This window comes from Lytechinus variegatus, chromosome 2 (assembly GCF_018143015.1).
Source record: "Lytechinus variegatus isolate NC3 chromosome 2, Lvar_3.0, whole genome shotgun sequence".
Taxonomy (NCBI): domain Eukaryota; kingdom Metazoa; phylum Echinodermata; class Echinoidea; order Temnopleuroida; family Toxopneustidae; genus Lytechinus; species Lytechinus variegatus.
This window is the reverse complement of record NC_054741.1, coordinates 72,784,699-72,803,822: the sequence shown is the minus strand read 5'-3', so window position 1 is coordinate 72,803,822 and position 19,124 is coordinate 72,784,699. Positions and strand designations below refer to the sequence as shown.

Genomic DNA, 19,124 nt, shown 5'->3' with positions numbered 1-19,124 from the left:
AAACTAAAGAAACATAAAATTTATTTATAATACGAAATTTATCATAACTTTATTATCAAATCATTTTCGATTCGGTAATGCAAACACATCTTGTTGAGCGAGCCTGGCCCATCCATGCCTCGGTTCATGCATGACGCGCGTCAGTCGAGTTGAGCGTAAAAATCTGCCCGAGTCTCTCGGCTGTCATGATGACTTGAGGACCGGTGAACCGGCTGTAGAGCAGTGCATGCAGAAGACGGATCGACGTTACCAGTTATTGCGCAACACTTGCGGACATGATCACACTGTACTGGCATTTTGCACTAGGCCTACTCCGTGGCCACGATCTCAAGTTGAGTCTTTGCTTGATGCTACATGTACCTCCATTCCCTGCCTTCATTTCAAGTATTTTTCAGCCAGCTCATCTAAAAAGTAAAATTCAGCACAACGTTAGATCTGACTATATTAAAGTCAGTAACATAAGTTTGGTCTAGCTTTTTAGACAAGAAAAATTGTTATTTCAATTGACGAAAACAGGACACTTCTGACGCTATGTCTGGAACAATTTTCACTCCAACAAATCAGATCCGGTTAACGAATGTTGCCATCGTAAGAATAAAGAAAACTGGTAAAAGATTTGAGATAGCCTGCTACAAGAACAAGGTCATGTCATGGAGAAATAAAGTGTAAGTTCAGTTTCCTTAGTTACGGATGTAGGGCTCCTGTTCATTTGATGCAGTGTCTTTTCCTGAGCTTTTTTTTTATAACGTCCACAAATTTGGACCGATTTTAATGAATGAGCAGATGTAGCTGTAGGATCCTCCAGGGAATGTCCCGGCCCTGCTTCATTTAGGCGGTTACCCTGGTCCATGGGCAAGCAGAAACATCACCATTTTATAACCTACCCCTTTTATTATACTGTTAAATCATTTGTTCTTAAGTTATACTCATTGTAAATACCGTAGTCCATATGTTACTTTTGTTATATAACACTAAGGGGCCCCGTCAACAAGCTGTGCTTCACTGGGGTCCCAAACCTATTTAGTATCATTCCGAGTTCTATGATGTTATGTTTTGTACCACTGTTTGTGTTTGATGTGGTTTTAATAAATACTATACTATACTACTATATGATAACGATATCATGATAACGATGGATGTAGTCGATGAGGATAATCATGATCATGATGACGATGCCTGAATAATGTTCTAGATCTATGTCAGTCATCATAACATAATTGATATTGTCTAGTCTCTCCGTTTATGGCCACAATGAAAGTGTTGATTATTATGGCTTAGTCCTCTCTATGTCTGATATGATATTTGATGAGCTGTTTACTTTTGATATTGAATGAATATCAATGACAGATTAAGTTTGGTGAAGATGTGTGTGAATATCATTATGATTATGGTCAACTCAATCATGGTGATGGTGGTGCCAGAAATTCCCTGAATATATGATGATGATGACTTGGTTTGTTTTTGGTATGATGTTCCTCTAAAATACTCCAAGAACAAAAAAGAATAGTGTTAACTGGAGGTGTGCCGTAGAGTGTGGTCTAGTTTTTGTTAATTATTGGGTCTTTAGTGAGGGCATTTTTGAAAGTTGCTGTTGATGGCTGGTCTACAGTTTCTGGTAGAGTTAGAAGGCCATTCCACTGATTAATAGTTTGGATGAAGAAAGGATTGGCAAATGAGTCTGAGGTTATGTGCTGCTGTTGGAATCGCCGGATGTGTCCTTTTCTGCCTCTTGATGGCTTGGTCTTGATGAAGTTTGATAAAGATTAATCTAACTTCATCAAGCCCAAGCTATCTGATATTTTTTTTTTACTTCAGAATTTTTTAATTCAGGAGAGAAGGGGATTGTATCGAGCTGATCATTAAAAGTTTAACATTAGAACTCTTGGAGTTAGATTTTTTTGCAAGAAAATCGTTTTAGTTTGATAATGCACTGTCCTGTCCTAGCATGTAGCTGAAGGCTGAACTTTGATCGTTTATCAATATAGTCAAATGGTTTATGCAGGAACTTAAGATTATCACTATTTAATATGAAATGAGTTTTGAAAAGAAGTTTCAAATATTCTTAAAATCTAATGAAATAAATATTTTCAAAATTTCTTTTAAACAGAGAGAAGGACATTGATGAGGTTTTACAAACGCATTCAGTATTTGTGAATGTCTCCAAGGGTCAGGTCGCCAAGAGAGAAGATCTTGTCAAAGCTTTTGGAACAGAAGATACCACAGAGATTTGCAAACAAGTAAGTAATTATGTCTTCATTTGTGTAAAGAATCAGTAAATATGATTGTTTCTGTCTTATGTTTAATGTATATTTCTTGCATTTTTCTGTTTTGAAGTCAGAACAGAAGCTTGCAGAATACCCTCCACAACATTGTAGATATACCATGTTAGAAAAAATGCTTAGGCTACATACTGTACATACACATACAATCTGACCAGAAAAATTCTACTTTTTACAAACTACCGAAAAGGTCACAATCAAAACTTCTAAAAGCTAAAATCTTGGATCATCATATCACATTGTTATTCAAAAATGGTTTATATTTCAATTTCATATCTTTTTCTTCTTTTTTTGTGTAGGCCTATATTTTTGCTCCAATGTTGCATTCTGACTAATATGTTACCTGTAAATACTTCAATATTTTAAAAGTTACGGTTGTTGTCAATGATGTATTTTCATATCAATTAACTTGTAAGACATTTATCCTACATCCTCCTTTTGTCCCCACCTCTTTAGATTTTAACCAAGGGTGAACTGCAGGTCTCTGACAAAGAGCGTAGCCAGCAGCTTGAGTCCATGTTCCGTGATATTGCAACAATCGTAGCTGAGAAGTGTGTTAACCCCAACACTAAGAGACCGTATACTGTAGGCATGATAGAAAGAGCAATGAAAGATATACACTATTCAGTTAAACCAAACAGAAGTACAAAGCAACAGGTATGTCCAATAGTGTAGCTTTAATTAGACATTGTCACTGCTGACCTGGGGATGTAACACAAAGCTTGGCATTTGATCATATGGCTGATTTTGATGCTTGATTACATAGATCCTTATGTGCAATCAAGCTTTAAAGTCAAGTGTATGATCAATGACAAAGATTTGTCTTTCAGACCCCTGATTACTTCATTTTGTCCACTAAGGCTATATTGGCCTGGTTTATCTAGCTCGCCTAGGGTTATCTGCGTTAGTCACTTGAGGCCAGCATACCTTGATCAATAATGTTGTTTGTCTCATGATCTAATGGTATGATTGCCCCTCCAACTATTAATTTCCTCCATTTCAATGCATCTTTGGTGTATAACAAGTTTGTCTAACCAGATAGACCAAGTGATTACAACCTAAGAAGGCATTGATGGACATAGCCTATGAACTAGAAATTTAGGGAAAGACTGACTGGCAACTAGAATAGATAGTTAGGAGACAAGTTGGTCATCGGTGAAATGAATTTAAACCATGGAGGTCAGGTAGAATAGTGTGAGACAGCAAGTTTAGACCATGTGTGTAATACAGGTTTAATTAAAGGATTTAGATAATTCAATCAGTGGTATTAGTCAATATGGAAATTTAGCCTAAACGGAATGCAATCTAAATGGGCTTTGATATGCAATATAAATTTGCTAAATATTTATTTAGCAACAAAAAATCTGATCAGCTTCTCATAGAGGGATCCTGCAATTACTATCAATATTATTATTATTGTTGTTATTATTATTAATCTTCACATTCATCATACCGGTATTCAAAGCAATGGGGTATGCAGAAAAGCCTCTTTAAAAAATGCCTTGTTATTTAGCTAGATTTCTGACAAAGAATGCCTATTAGATCATTGATTGTTCTGAAGAAAGTGGGATTCAACAAATTTCTATTCACCTTTGTAAAGATTTATGGGAATGAAATTTTATAGAAAATTTATCAGCATATCTTTGTCATTTTTTTCACTCTGTAAGGCTCTGGAGGTCATCAGGAAACTACGTGAGACTGAGACCATGGCAATAGACCGTGCTCAGATGAGGTTGAGGATTGTTCTTCCGGGGAAAGAAGCCAAGAAGGTGAAGAGCAAATTGATCCAACTCATAGCTACAGTTGAAGAGGAACATTTCAGTGATGGTTTAGAAATGGTAAGTCCATAAGTTTAAATATCTCCCACAGGTATAGGGCATTCATATGGTATAAAATATTCCTCAAATTAGCAATGATTACCTTTTTCCTCCCATTTTAAGAAAAGACAGTTTGAGTGATTAGGGATTAAAATTCAAAAGATAAATTTCTCAATTAATGTATTAAGTGTTTGCATATTGTCATCATGTTGCAAATTTTACAATTTTAGTGATCATTCAAAGTCGGTGTGTCAAATACTTATTAGCAGGAGCTGTACAACATGCTGTTTTGGTGAAAGAATAACAAATTAATACATATTTTCATTTGCTGATCATATTTTAGGTGTAATTGCTAGCATTTAAAAAAACAGAAAATAATAAAGGTGTCAGCACAAAAGGACAGAATGAAATATAGGGACTGTCATGATGCAAAAGAAACTCAGTAAATTTCAAGAAAGAGAAATGTGAACACATATGTTATGATGGATGCCTATATCTATACTGTTCTTTGATACCTAGGGAGTGTTTCGTAAAGTTTTCTTCCACCAAGAAACACATTCTTGGTTCAAAAGGGACAAATTATAAGTGGCATTTCAGGGTAAGACTTTATAATGACATACATTCTGAGTAGAAGAAATAACCAGTTGTCTTACGATGTATGAAACAATGATACTGTTCTTTGATCATAGGTATGCCTAGCTGATCCTGGATGCTACAGAGAGATGGAGGAACTGGTCAAGGAGAGTACCAGAGGGAAGGGGATGGTGGAGGTAGTCAGTCTCAAGGAGGTGGAAGAAGGAGATGAGAGATTAGAATGAAACATCCTCATCACTCTTAACCCATCGACTACTGAACTCTACCATTTCCATGGACATTGTACATGGACCACAAGGTTCTAGTTGGCAATGGGTTAATCTGTGGATGAATGCACCAGTTTTTGCTCCGATCTCCAAGTAGGATTTATGGCAGAGTTGTTGTACAACCAGAGATTCTTTCTTGGTATAACCAGAGTTCGATCTTGGGTTTACAATTGAATGTTGTACAACCGACCCAATTTTAAATGGGTCAATGAATATTTGGTTGCATGGATGAGAATGCATTAACCATCTCGATTTCTAATCATAGGGGATTTTCAGTAAAACCAAAACTTGCTTTCATAGGCCCATATTCTGAACTCTGGTTTCACTTTAAACCATAGTCCAAAGTTATTTTTTTAACAATAGGTATTTTAAGGTGACACCAATCTCTATGATTACATGATCAATTTATCTTCATAGTTTGAATTCATATCTTTAAAAATTGTCATCAAAATATGGGAAGGATCCCAATAAACTAAAAAAGCATAGCAGTGAAAACAAATTCTGGAAACTTAGATTCCCATACTTTTATTTTTAATTAATTTCCGAGACTTAGACCATGATTTTAGTTAAACTGTGGTCCAGAATACTGACCTACAGATTCATTCTTGCATCTGTGATATGTGATATGCACTATACATTAACTGTGCATTGATATTTAAGGCATTATACTTGTACTCACTGTACCTTGTCATGAGAACGGTTGCTGTCAGTACGTGAGAATCTTGGTGTGTATACTGAGCCTTGGCAATATGATGATTTCATCAAAGTTAGTCTTCCTAGACAATGGTACCAGGTGATGTGAAAGAAATTAGAATGCATACTTTATTTATAAAAAATTCAGTCATCTGATCAGAATGTCATAATCCTGCAAGGCTAGTTTACTTGTAGATCAAACAAATTTCTGTTGAACATGCTGCATGGCACTAGGGCAGTGTTTTTGTGAATGGATTTCAGTCTCACTCTACCAATGTTAGTGCTGGTTCTTTAGTCACTCTATAACCATTTGTAGACTGAAGTTTGGTTTGATATTCAAAATTATGCTGTTTATTCAGACATTTAAGTTGTCATATATAGACAATTGAGTAGTTGAGGTTTTAACTCTCAGAAGATTACAGTTTTAACTAATTTTATTGAAACCTGTTGCAGAGCTGCCAAGTAGTACTGATTTTCAGTATTTAGTACTGAAAAAATGAGAATATTACTGATGGTTTCATGCAAAATACTTATTTCTAAAGTTTCAGTTTATGTGTTGTCCTATGCTATTTTCTTGGAAATACTGATTTGCTCACCAAAATACTGATTTTCAGCTTTAGAAATACTAAAATGTTCTTGTTCAGGTTGGCAGCTCTGCTGTTGCTTGCCAGCAGTAAACATGTCAAATGTACTTGTAAAGATACAAGAATTTGAACGAAAAGTTTTGTCTGCAGGAGTTAAAACTTACAAAATTTTGTGAAAAGATGCAACAAAGGATTGGTATACATTCTTTATGCAAAATTCATTTTTTGCCAACAAGTGCCTCTGAAACTGGTCACATTTGCAAATTGTTGAATATCAAAGAAATGTTTGGTTATTTCACAGTAATATTTGATTATTTCAGTTTTCACACATAGAAAGAATGATAAAGTATAACTGTTTTAAGTCCTGTCTGGTTTCTCTTTCTTCTTTAGACTGGTAAGAATATGTTATTTACCCCCTCCCGAGTAAAATATCTCATTTAATTCAAACAGATTTCTGTTGTCTCAAGAGATTTGACTTGGGCAGAGTTGTTTATATTTGTTTGCAAGATACATTGAAAATGGTCTCTTGTATTCTTTGTACCAATTAGATTACTGTGCAATATTATTTCATATCTTACAGGAATGGTGCATGTTAGATGTTTCTGTTTTTTTTAATTGTATTTCTTCACTTGTCTAGATTTAGGCAGGTGGAATACACATTGGAAACTAGGTCACAAACTATGTATGTTATTTCTAATAAATGTTGTTATATGCATGCTGTATGAAAATCAATGTCTACTTATTATACTAGTTATCTGAATATCAAATAGTCAGGCTCATCTAGCAATATCTAACTTGTAGTCAGACTATTTATATATGGTATATGAAAAGAAATTGGTTAAGTCTAAGTGATAACATTAGAAAAATTGGAACATATAGCAAATTTTAAAAGAAATACTGGTTGGAGATGAAATAAGATATTATATATAAATTGGTATTATCATTAGACCAAGTGACGGTTTGTGACATGTTATGGGGTACATGTATATATATCTAATTAAGGATAAAAACGTACAAATAAAACATTTTGACTACTTTTTATGACTGTGTGGCAGCTAGTGTTATTGTTGACTCATGTTGAGAATAATACATGAGCTACCTTGATAATGGTCCTAACCACTTCAACCAACTGTTATTTTTTGTTCTGTTTATTAAAATGCAGTTTGAGAGAGTACTTGGCATGTGTGTGTTCAAGAAAAGAAAGAAAAAGAGGATGAATTGGTGGATGATATCTGTTAACCCTAAAAAGACTGGGGGGGCTGATTCAGCCCCCCCTCAACATTTTTCGCGATAAATCCGCCGCTTGAAATTTTTTTGACCGCGTCGCTCGCTGACTTTTTACTTTCAAGTCTCGCGCAACTTTTGAGCCCAAAATTGTGACCCCCAGGTACGCGGTTCTGAAATTACGCAACATTTCGTAAGTGCATGCAGACCCAAAATTACTCAAAAACGTGAATTTGTGTACAAATCCAATGCAAATAGTGTTTTTAGCCAAAATTCATAAATGTATCATTATTTTTCCTTTTACTTCGTAAAATCAATTAATTTTATCTTTTTTAAGGTCAAAATAAAGTCCCCGAAAATTTCTATTGAAAAAACAATAATAAACAAAAAGTCGAAAAACAGGGAAATACATAAGAAATTTGGAAAACAATAGAATACATAAGAAAATAATTGTGATGTTGAAATCTTTTTTTAATAAATTTGATCAGATGCCTATCTAGAGTGTGTGAAACAAAAATTTGCATTTAAGAGGCATTATTTTATTAATTAGAGCAAACTTAGGATTTTACGCATAAATTAGCATAATTAATGAGCAATGAGATTTTTCGCAGAATTTGATATCATAGTTTTGTAGATTATGCCATGGGTAACGCGCATGCCAATTTTCGTCGTGATCGCGCGATCGACGGCCGAGATCATAAGGGGGGGCTGAATCAGCCCCCCCCCCAGTCTTCTTAGGCGTCGAAATAGCCCAGTCTATTTAGGGTTAAGGCCACCAAATTGCATTTTGCTCATTATCTGAAAATGTGAATGGAACATATCATCTTATTTGAGGTTTGAATTAATTGAAAGAATACTACTTTAACCATTTTGAAAGATTGTAAGCCTTTATTTTGGAGTAAAGGCCAAATTAGTTTCAAAACATAGCTTATCGAACGACTGCTATGTCATTACGACTAGATATTAAATTTGCTTTTAATTTTTAAGGATGATAGCATAGTCAGATTTGAACATAGGTATTCGTACAATGATTTCGAACATTACACAGAAAGATATTCCAAGTCTCAATAATAGCATCGAATTCTACTATGTTTTATTCCAAAATTGAGTCACAGACCAATCGTAAGGTATGCGGTCGCCTTAAGGTGTTCTTGGGAAGTTGGGAAAGGCCAGATTTTAGGAAAATCAAGCATAACAGGTAGAGGAATTATTGGAGCAATAAACAAGATTGGGAAAGATGTTCTACATTCCTGCTTGTGGCAAGTAAGATGGACGCCCTGGGGAGGGGGGCCACTTCCATTGACGAGTGGATACCATGCACGACCAAAAAACACGTAAAAAGGATGTCTTTTCCAAAATAGGGCATGTTACATACGTAACATGATAAGGGTGTCAAAAACACAAAAATAAATGAAAAAAGGGGATCTATTTTGCTAGGAAAGCTGCGTGTTTAGGGTCAAATTTACGGGGATGATAAAACAAAATTAAAATGTTTTATAATGGATGTCCTTTTTGGCCCCAACACTACACATTTAGAGTCCTATTTGCGCGAGATGTGGAAAGTGGGGCTGTACTTAACCAAATGATCTGTAAAGGTAAAACCGGCAACCGACGGACCCGTGACACAACAATAAAATATTGCTGTACTTGTTTAGGGGTTCATTTTAGGGAATACTTGCCAAGAGTATCATTTTGTTTCCAATACTTGTTAAGGGTAGGGTTTCACACGCCAATACTTGATAAGGGGTGCATTTTCAGAATATGGAAAAGACATGTTTAGGGTGCTTTTCGAGACCCATGGTCGCGCATGGCATCCACTTGTCAATGGAAGTGCCCCCCCCCCCCCCCCCCGGATGGACACAACTTTTGTCAAAGTAATGGGCATGTGGTACGTCATTCTCATCAGTATTTCAATTTTTAATGTGCAAGATAATTTTTTTCTAAATTAACAACAGCCCTCACAAGATTCTATCAAAAATACTGGTGTGCATCCTTTTGGATGTAGATGAAGTGGCGTTAGATCAAGTAGCTAGGTATTAGACCAGTGGTTAATATACAAATTGGTTGTAGGTGAGCTAGGATTAGACCATGAGGGATGTGACCAAACAGGAAGACGAGGGATGTGCACCAAGTGGTAATTTACCAAAATAACTTAACCTATTTTTTTCTGAGAAAGGTTTATGTTATGTAAAATCGCATGTGCTGTGCAGGCAAGACAAAAACGATTCCAATTCTACTCACAGCTTTTGTTTTCCAGGAATATTTTTCAGACGATATATGATGCTAAACAGACACCCACCACTTTAAGACAAAGTCCGCACCAACGATGTGATATGGATTAATTCAGAATAAAAAGATTTTTAAAATGTGAATAATTTCAATTTAAGAAAAATAATGATGAAAAGATTTTTCATTACTTGAAGACATCAAATATTGAAAAATTTTAGATTTGTTAAGAAATCGAATTTCTTGGAAAAGAATAAATTTCACAAAGTTTGCATCAAAAGGGAGAAGTGTTTTACAACATCAGCTCCCTCATTTGCATACTGCCTGTGGTGAGCATAATCTTCGGAATTTATTGTAAATAGCAAACTAATTTGTGAATGTTAAATCTTTACAATCCAATTTTTGTTATTTCTGACTTTCATTTCTTGTTACTTTTTATTCAGATCCAATTGTTACTGGGGAGGAGTGTTGATCTTTAAAGGATGTGGTCTTCATTCTCATACCCAATTCACTATCCACTTCACCATTGATATATGTGAACACACAACAAAGGAATCCAATAGACTCAAGTCTGCTTTTCCACAAGTCCATCATCAATCTTCTTTACTCAAATTTTCACCAAAAAGAAAACTGTACACATTTCATAATTGTCTTTGAATTTTTTTGTTAATTTTCTTTTTCATTTAAACACATAACACATAATACATGTGTTCATATAACAAATGCTACTCAGATTGATATACCGATAGCGTCAACATTTCACTATCGTCAAAAAAAGAAACAAGACACAAAACTTGTACTCCTCTTTGCATTTGGAGGAACACACATTAAATATGGGTTACTTCATGCTCTCCTGAAGAACTTGCCCATGTACACACTATGGTATCTGCAAAGAACAACTCCTCGCAGCATTTTGTCTTACAGAGAAATAGAGAAACGTGTTAAAATGTCATCTAGGCCGAGTTGCCAATTAAATTTCACCTTCACAATAATTATCAAATGCAAACGACCTAATTTTGAGGTAATTTGGAATCACCTCATAATGGCTAGAAACAATATTGAATCATTTGCTACATATGTTTAACCTATTCCCATCAGTCAGTTCCCTGCAAATATACCTGATTGAATGAGTCGTAGAAAACCATCAAATCAAAACTGAAAGCAACTTACTGGTTTTTCAAAATAATATCATCTGTTTCAACACTGCACAGGGAACAAAAGCTAACAATAAAATAATCAAGTTTTCAACAACAAAAAATGAAAACAAATTTAAGAATAAAAATACCATTTTTTTCATGACAACAAAGTTGGTCACTTGTGATTTCATTTACTTTAGTTATGAACAACCACAAATTGCCATCGAAAAAATATGGAACTAAAACAACAAAACATCTACAAAGTGACTACATGTATATTCATATCAATTTTTTTTCTCACAATGAAAAAAAAACACTACCATAGGATATTCTAGAACTATACAAACTGATATGATTGATACTATTAGATACTGCCAGTGAAGAAGAGAGGTTTATCTCACAAGTGAGTACATTCTTAGTATAATACTTCTCTAATCAGCCTGCCTTACATGCAATAATGTTATGATTCATTGTACATGCTCATTAATAGAGGAAGGTTGTTAATGATGTAATATTGAGTATCTTCTGCACAGAAACCTTGTTTGCGCTAACAGAGGCCCTGTTGCAACCAGTAATGTTGCAGTGTTGGCTGATGTCACAACAATGCATTATTTATCAAAATGTGACTGGGCTTACTCTCTTTTAGCGCTAAAAATGTTTATGTGCGGCTGTTACTAGTTAGAATATAAATACTGTGAATTTCTTCAAATTTCAATCATACATGTATATGATAGGACCTTAAGCTGTTGTTCACTCTGGGATGCTCCTCAGAATGGAGTCTCAAAGACAGCTCTGCAACATGGGCTCTGTAGCTATAATGTGGCTCCAATAACAAAATCTCTTACACCAACTGAAGAATCCACTATAACATATTGTTATTGGAAAATAATAACCTCAATCGTCATCTAGTTTTTTCAGTCCTTCAGGTCCTGTCATCTACATGTTTCCTTATTTAGAATTTATTGACATCCAATCGCATATCACCAAAAATAAAACAAATTGTTGAATAAAAGGGTAGAGTATTCTTCCTTTTTTATGTTCAATACATGACACAGGAATTTTCTATACAATTCTTCAATATTTCATTAAGTTCATGTTTGCAACTAAAGATTCAATATGTCTGAAACTGTTTGAATACTGGAAGTATGTTTTTTTAAAAAAAAAGGTCCTTTCTGAATGTTACACCCACCATCTGGAATTGCCCCTAATTACTACCATGAAATTGAAAGATATTTTAACTGGATACGTATGCGGTGCTGACAAAAATTACACATAAGAGCCTGTACTAGATTTGACAACCAATAAATGTAACAAAACATCAGCTACTAACAAACAAAATAACTCCAATGAATGAATGATTAATATTTCATATCAAGATATCAATTTTTTCATCTTTGGCATAATCCTATATCATTCAGACTGAAAAATTCTGGGGGCTCAAAATCATCTAAATTTTAGATGATAATAAAAGGATATAGTCCTTGAACACAGATGCAGTCATGTTACTTGAGGGATTTATTTTTTGCTGCTTTCACTAAATTTCAATATCAACTGAATCTGTCAAGTCAGAATACAATTCCCTCTTGCAGCAGCCATATATCAACTCTGGTACAATTCTAATATTTCACTGACACACTAATTACCAATCATTTCCACTGGGAGTTTATATGTTATTATCAATCACTGTCTGAGAGGGTTTCATACTGTTCTGAAAGGATGGGCTTTGGTTCCCTTTCTCGAGACATGGACGAAACTGGCATGGAAGGGGCTGGAACAGGGGACACTCTATGACTGCTGGGGTGCGGTGATGGCACCCTTAGCTGTGGACTGGTCAGTCTATGTGGGTGGGGGTTCATCCCGGACATAAGAGTAAGGGCAGAGTAGGCGTAAGGGTTGCTACCAGCTGGAGGGGCACCAGAGTGATAGTTCTGCTGTGGTTGAGCAGAGGATGCAGAAGATGCAGTTGAGGATGAGGAGGAGGCCATGATGGACTGGACGGGTTGTTGAGAGTTAGTCTGGGGGTTGGATGCATTTGAGAGGCTTTTCTCGTTGCCGCCACGGCCACTGCTTTGAGGCAAACCAGGGTTGGTCGAACTCAGTTCAGAATCTGCCAATGCTTTGGCAGGACTCTTTTCTCTTTGGTTTGCCCTAACGGTCCCTGGAAGCAGTCGCGCCTCTGCCTCATGGCTACTCTCCACCTCATAAGGACCACGGGAATCATCAACATGAAGAACCGACTCTGCTGTGTTGGTGCTCTCGCGGCTAGGATTCCTTGGGGGTGAGGAGCGTGAATTCATTTCCCTGTCCACCAAGTGAGTAAGGTAGTCATCCATCCTCACCTGTGAGTCTATAAGATTGTTGATACTGGTTTGGAGATTGATGGTGTAAGTACCAGGGTGCCTGGATCCAGTACTTGCACCAGGAGATCGATTCCTGACCTCTTTATGAGGTGGGAACCTGGAATGGGCAATGCTATCTACACTCTGTGATGGTTGTTCTAATGATGAACTGCTACTCAAGGATCCTAGACTATTGTGCATGCTATGCTGTGCTTCCCTAGAGGCTGAAGTACCAATCTTTTCCTGACTGCTGGAGCCAGGCATACTCCTAGAGTCTGGTTGTGCTGAGGCATACATGGCCTTCCTATCTATAGAAGTGTCTGGCAATACATCTGGTACTACACCAGAGCTAGGTCGAGGGTCACTGCTTGTTTCAGGAGATTGTCTTCTTTGTCCATGTGGGTGACCTCTAGCATTACTAGAATCTGAGCTCTGTGGTGATGATGTTGGAACTTGCGAGCTGTGGACACGTTCTCTCATTTGTGAAACAGCAAGAGCAGCCACACTACTATCTGGACCATTCACTTCATGCCTGTACTTTGACCATGATGAGGCTACTGGTGAAAGTCTATTGGAATTTTGATTACTACTCCTATAGCTTTCGGATCTAGCTTCAGAGACACCCGACTGTTGGACAGGTTCTGAGTTCATACGAGCCCGCGGTGAACTTTGGTTTGCTCTCTGATCAAAAGGCAATCCTCGAACACTTGCTTCTATGGCTTGAGCGACTGAAGACCCATCTCCACCACCTCTCCATTCTCCACTTAATGCTCTGACATCATTAGAAGGGCGAACGGAAGAGGCTGGGCTCTTGCTTCGAGCATCGTTGGTCGATCCCACCTCACTGTCCTCCGTGCTAGTACGTCCTCTAGGGTTCAAACAATTAGCTGCACCACCATCAGGTGATTCAGTGGTGTCTACTATGACACCATCTGGTCTACTTTGAGTTGGAATTGGACCACCCCGCTTCTGTCCTTGTCCAGGGCTGTAGCCGAGGGATACAATGGAATGGATGTGTTCAGCAAGAGTCATAGTCCTTTTCCCACCATTATCAACCAAACCATTACCCCTGTTTGATAGTGATTGGTCAGCTGATTGTGATGATTCTGCATTTTGTACTGTCCTAACAGGGGAGTCAGCTATAAGAGTTGGAGGTTCAGGAACCTTCTTCTGTTCATCATTCGTTGAAGATGATGGCACAGGCGAGCCTTCACCTCTAATGCTCATGCTCTCTGAGCCCTGATTACTAGCTGACTTATCTGAGCCACTCCCCCCACGAGGAGATGCTTCGTTGACACCCTCCCCTTCCTCGCCAGTTGGTTGATTGATAGATCTTGTTATGATGGCATCAATCAAGTTGGCTGCTGTGAATGTGCTACCCTGTGCTGGGTCCTCCCCTTCCTTCTTCGCTTTTGGCTGGGGCTTGAACAGATAGGCAAAAAGCTTGGAGGCATCTCCAGAATCAGGCAGCTCTTTCAGTTGCTCCTGTTGCTTTTTGTCCAACTCTTGGTAGCGTGGATCAAGTGTAGGATCTTTTGGTAGAGCTTCACGGTTTGCTGAAGATCTGGGAGTGGACTTTCCATCATCGGGAGACGGTCCTTGGAGATGCTGCCTACCTCCTGCTCCACTGGCTGCAGGACTTTGGCTCTGACCTGGTCTAGGTCCTCCACCTCCCCCACCAGGTCCAGGACTAGGGTTGTTATAAGAAGGTCTCCTGCTGTCAGGGTTCAATGATGATGCCTTCTCCTGATGCTTGGACTCTGTGCTGTGCCTGGATTCGGAACTCAGTCTGGACTCTGAACTGGGCACTTTCCTGACATCTATAAATACAGCAAGAGACAAAATAAATCAATAGACATAACTAATCACTACCAAGTAACCTTATCATTGATTTGAATGAAAAGACATTAATAGAAAGACATAAGATTGGCTGTTTCTGTTCACTTTATAGGGCATCACATTTGAATACATACATCAAATCATTATTTTATCAAAATTATTGAATGTTTTATTTGTTTACAGGAACCTACAGAATGATATCTACTTCATAATAAACTTCACAATGGTCAACACAACCAGAGTCAATACCAGGCTATCAACCTGTGGCCATATTCATTTTTGCCACAATCAACCACTGTGATGAGTCTGATGCATAATTTTATGGCCCTATAAATGTCTCCATGAGCTAAGAGCTTTAATTTTCAGATAAGAAATTAAATGCAATTCTGAAATACTCCACAGGCAAATATTTTCAATTTAAGCTCGCCATTCAGTTCTTATTTCACGATTCTGGTGACGTTTTAGTGGGCAGCAATGACAATACAGAGGAGCAGAATTTTTTGTGGTGTTTGGTACACAACATTTAAACCAAAAATAATTTTTCAAAAATCATTTTCTTAAATAGAAATGATTTTGTTAAAATGAAGAAAAATAAGTTTAAGATTCTAAGAGTGGATCTTTCAATACCTTTGTGTGCAGACACAGGAACATCCTGTTCATCAATGATGTATGGCTCTCCTCTGTTACTGGATGATTGCAATCTGCTACTAGCTGCTGGAAAAAAACATGGTGATGGAGAGAAAAATAGAACAACACTGTTTTTAAAAGAATACAAAGATGCAAACGTATTGCTGAAACCATACAAGAAGTATCTAGTATTTAGTAGAGTATTTAAGTCATCCAGTAGCCTGGAACCAAGCGCTATCTGGACAAAGCCAATGGAATCACAGGATTCAGTAGTGATCTTACGAAGATTTGCTGTTGTTTAGATTTAAATCAGGCTCAACCTGAGATTGACCTCAAAATTATTTTGTTTCGTTAAGTGCATTGGGACATGCTTAGCTATCTGTTTTGGGCTATAAAACAAGAGAAAATTATTGCTGTTATCACATTACTGGAAAGGAATTGAGATCAAGCTAAATTTGAGTTTGATTTGTTTATCATACATTGCCAGAGTGTATCCATTGACAGAATCTCAATGAAATACCATCTCATCAAAGTAACTTATGTCTACTCTCAGCAGACGTGACTGGATACAGAGGTCCAAGAGGATGATATGATCACTATTCCTAGGAAGACCTTAACTGTTCTTCTTCCTATAAACTTGTGAGAATAAAACAGGGCCAACATAAACCATTTCATCAATATTTACCATTGGTTCAAATAGACTTACAGATACAATTTAAGTTGATTGTAGCCTATAGGTCACAGGGCCAGATAAAACCCTCAAGAAAAGTGTTCAAAGGATCCAGTAAATGGGCAAACATTAAAAAATGACCCACCTTGTGATGTCTCTGGTCTGTGCCTTTCAGTTCTCTGATCTCTCAGGTCAGGATTAGGAATCCCTGACATGATGCTAGGGGCTGGACGGACAGGAGTACCTCTCATAATGCTACCTGCTACTGGTAGTGATGCCCCCTGGATTGGTGGATGCGCCCCACTGGCTCCAGGACTGCTACCCCTCCCAGACGAGGGTCGGTATTTTTGGCTGCCCCCTTGTTCGCCCCTGATGGAAGGCCAGGGACGGGTTGGATCCCGTTGTGGATGTTGTGGGTGCTGTGGATGATGGGGATTGGCGCCGTGGCCTTGGGGGTACTCGCTTGGCGAGGCCCGCTCTGGCTGGACCAAGGGGGAGGCTGACTTGTTATGCCTGTGGCGAGACTCTGAGTCTGGTGTGAGAGGTGAAGGGTGTGGGCTCTTTGGAGAATGGTGCTGTGTGGTAGCTGGGTTGTGACTGCTAGAGGTGGGTGGATACACCCCTGGTGGTAAGAAGGCATTGGCTGGGAGAGGAGTGCCTGGAGGTAAGCATATAGGAGTGCCCTGAGGGGTCAAATACATGAAGCCTCCCTGTAAAGATAACATAAGATGGCGATCAATAGCAGCATATACATGGCATATGGTAGATATATCAAAGACAAGCTGATGCATTATTTTGATAATGACTGACTAAATATACATATGACACCCATTTATTCAGATTGCACTATTCAAATCTTGGATAAAGCAATCGATGTGACAAAACCTGCAAGCACTACATGTAAAGCTCTATTCAGATTGTTATCCCTAATTTAAAATGGCTTTTTCAGGGGGGATGTCAACTTGACTCCACACTTCTTAGTTAACTAAGTAATTAAGGGTTAACTTTGGTCTTTCTCTGCAGATTTGTTCTAATTACCTGTGATGAGAAACTCTGTCCATACTGCATCATGGAAGCTGCCAAAGCAGGAGGCAACAGCTCAAGGTGACCCGCGGCCGGATGGTGACTCAATGCCGGCGAAAACCGTTTCCCGACCGGTGCTCCCTCCTGGTGTGGTGACATCCTGGTATCCTTGCTATTTGGCGTCGGTGGAAATGGTGGCCGAGACCCCATCTGCTTCGCTGTGGCAAAATCCCCCGCGATGGTCTCCTTCGAGCTACTGTATGCACCCGACTCATACTGGCCCCGGATCATACTGGCAGTGTTCTCACCATAGTGGGCAATGTTACGCGCCATCAGGAGATTGGGGTCGATGGGAGTGGCCATACGATCGTAGTGTATACCTGAAAGGGAAATAAGTTTGAGCCACTCTGTTGTATTGCATGGGATGCAGATACGAGCAATTCAAAATGGTCAAATGAAGGGAAGGAATGAGGGAAACAAGCAAATATAGAGAAAATAAATCAGTCAACATGGAAAGGGTGTCATATGCAGGTGAGTTATGAAAAATCAAACACTTTCAAAAAGCAAACAAATGAAATCCATTTCAAAAACTAACACAGGCTAAAACAGTGGATGGATTTCAATTAAAGAAATATACCAAAGCAGAAAATTATAATCAATAAAGTTTGGAAGAAATTTGGTGGTGATCTAGGTGATATGGTGAGTTGTGCCTTTCAAAACAAGAAGCCAGTCATGATGAGGATGGCATAGCAACATTATACAGGGAAAACACTAACATGGCAGTTCATAACTTTTCAATGTGTGAGAAATATAAAGCATGAGAAATATTCCATAAAAACATGGAACACTGCAGGTATGAAATATAATTCAACATCACTACAAATTCAAATCTCACAGCATGTTTCACAAAAACAAGAAATCTGGTTTAAATATGTAGATAATATCAGATACTTAATATCAGATTAGAAGCCAATATAAGAATGCAACAAATTTACAGTCTTGTCATCATATCTTCTACTTTTTTCCCAATAAATTTGAAGTTGACTCCTAAATATAAAATCATGATGCTTGATATCTTTTCTATTATTCCTTTTTCTTTTCTTTGTCTTTTATTATTTGCTGAATTGAAACATAATGGGAATTGCACTTGTGAAGTTAAAGTGTTGAAGGCTGCAATTAAAAGGGAAAAGATTAGCATGCAAATGGCTGCATCTTCATTCAACGAGCAAATACTCCTTGCACATAAAACGATCCATGCTTGCTAGGGGTCTAGGCTTTGCCAGGAATGTAGTTCTTTGAAGGATTTTCATTTTGTTTACATAAAATTAAAACATGCAGAGTAAATCCAAAATATCACATAATTATGATTATACAAAATAAACATGTGATGGTGAGTGAGAAAACGACTTGGACGAGATACAAAACAAGATGAAAATAAGAAGGAATGGGGTAGTGTAATATAAAAACAGGTAGAAGAAAAGCGGAGAAAATACAAAGAAAGAGAGAGAGAGAGAGAGAGGAGCCATCAGACGACAAGTAATGCTAGCATCATGAGATATGAAAAATGAAAATGGGATGCCCATCAGAAATTGATTCAATGAATAGACACAGACACTTGGTTTGTGATTGGAGGCAAATAGAAATGGATGGAGAGAGTGAAGGCAGGAGCGATACACCAACGGCACCAACAGAGAGAGATAGAGAGACAAAGAAAAGATAAGGTGGGTTGAAAGAGAATTATGGAGTAAATCAACACAGAAATATGATGTGGAACGATAAAATGGGGTAATAAATAAGAATGATGCAT

General features: G+C 37.7%; 2 protein-coding genes across 5 annotated transcripts in view; one reads left to right on the top strand and one right to left on the bottom strand.

Moving 5' to 3' along the window:
- The first annotated feature begins 118 nt into the window (after positions 1-118).
- LOC121408943 (ribosome maturation protein SBDS-like) lies at positions 119-5,385 on the top strand. The gene is made up of 5 exons (XM_041600674.1): positions 119-665; positions 2,108-2,237; positions 2,736-2,936; positions 3,947-4,117; positions 4,786-5,385. Exons 1-5 carry the CDS (start codon positions 532-534, stop codon positions 4,912-4,914), a joined length of 765 nt encoding a protein of 254 aa, XP_041456608.1. The 5' UTR covers positions 119-531; the 3' UTR covers positions 4,915-5,385.
- Positions 5,386-10,255: 4,870 nt separating this feature from the next.
- LOC121408942 (nuclear receptor corepressor 1-like) overlaps positions 10,256-19,124 on the bottom strand; it is a 76,869-nt gene continuing 68,000 nt past the window's right edge. For 2 of the 4 annotated variants that reach the window (XM_041600672.1, XM_041600669.1), the window contains exons 23-26: positions 17,333-17,724; positions 16,440-17,004; positions 15,625-15,711; positions 10,256-14,978 (exon numbers count right to left, since the gene is read on the bottom strand). In XM_041600672.1, coding sequence (XP_041456606.1) covers positions 12,496-14,978; positions 15,625-15,711; positions 16,440-17,004; positions 17,333-17,724 — 3,527 coding nt within the window. In that variant the 3' untranslated portion in view covers positions 10,256-12,495. The remainder of the gene's footprint in view (positions 14,979-15,624; positions 15,712-16,439; positions 17,005-17,332; positions 17,725-19,124) is intronic. The other 2 variants (XM_041600673.1, XM_041600671.1) reach the window with 2 other exon arrangements.

Excerpts from the sequence above, each read along its gene's own strand:
- LOC121408943 (XM_041600674.1), top strand. The coding sequence starts at position 532 with ATGTCTGGAACAATTTTCACTCCAACAAATCAGATCCGGTTAACGAAT. Across the intron at positions 666-2,107 it reads ATGTCATGGAGAAATAAAGT|AGAGAAGGACATTGATGAGG; the intron begins GTAAGTTCAGTT and ends TCTTTTAAACAG. Across the intron at positions 4,118-4,785 it reads TCAGTGATGGTTTAGAAATG|GTATGCCTAGCTGATCCTGG; the intron begins GTAAGTCCATAA and ends CTTTGATCATAG.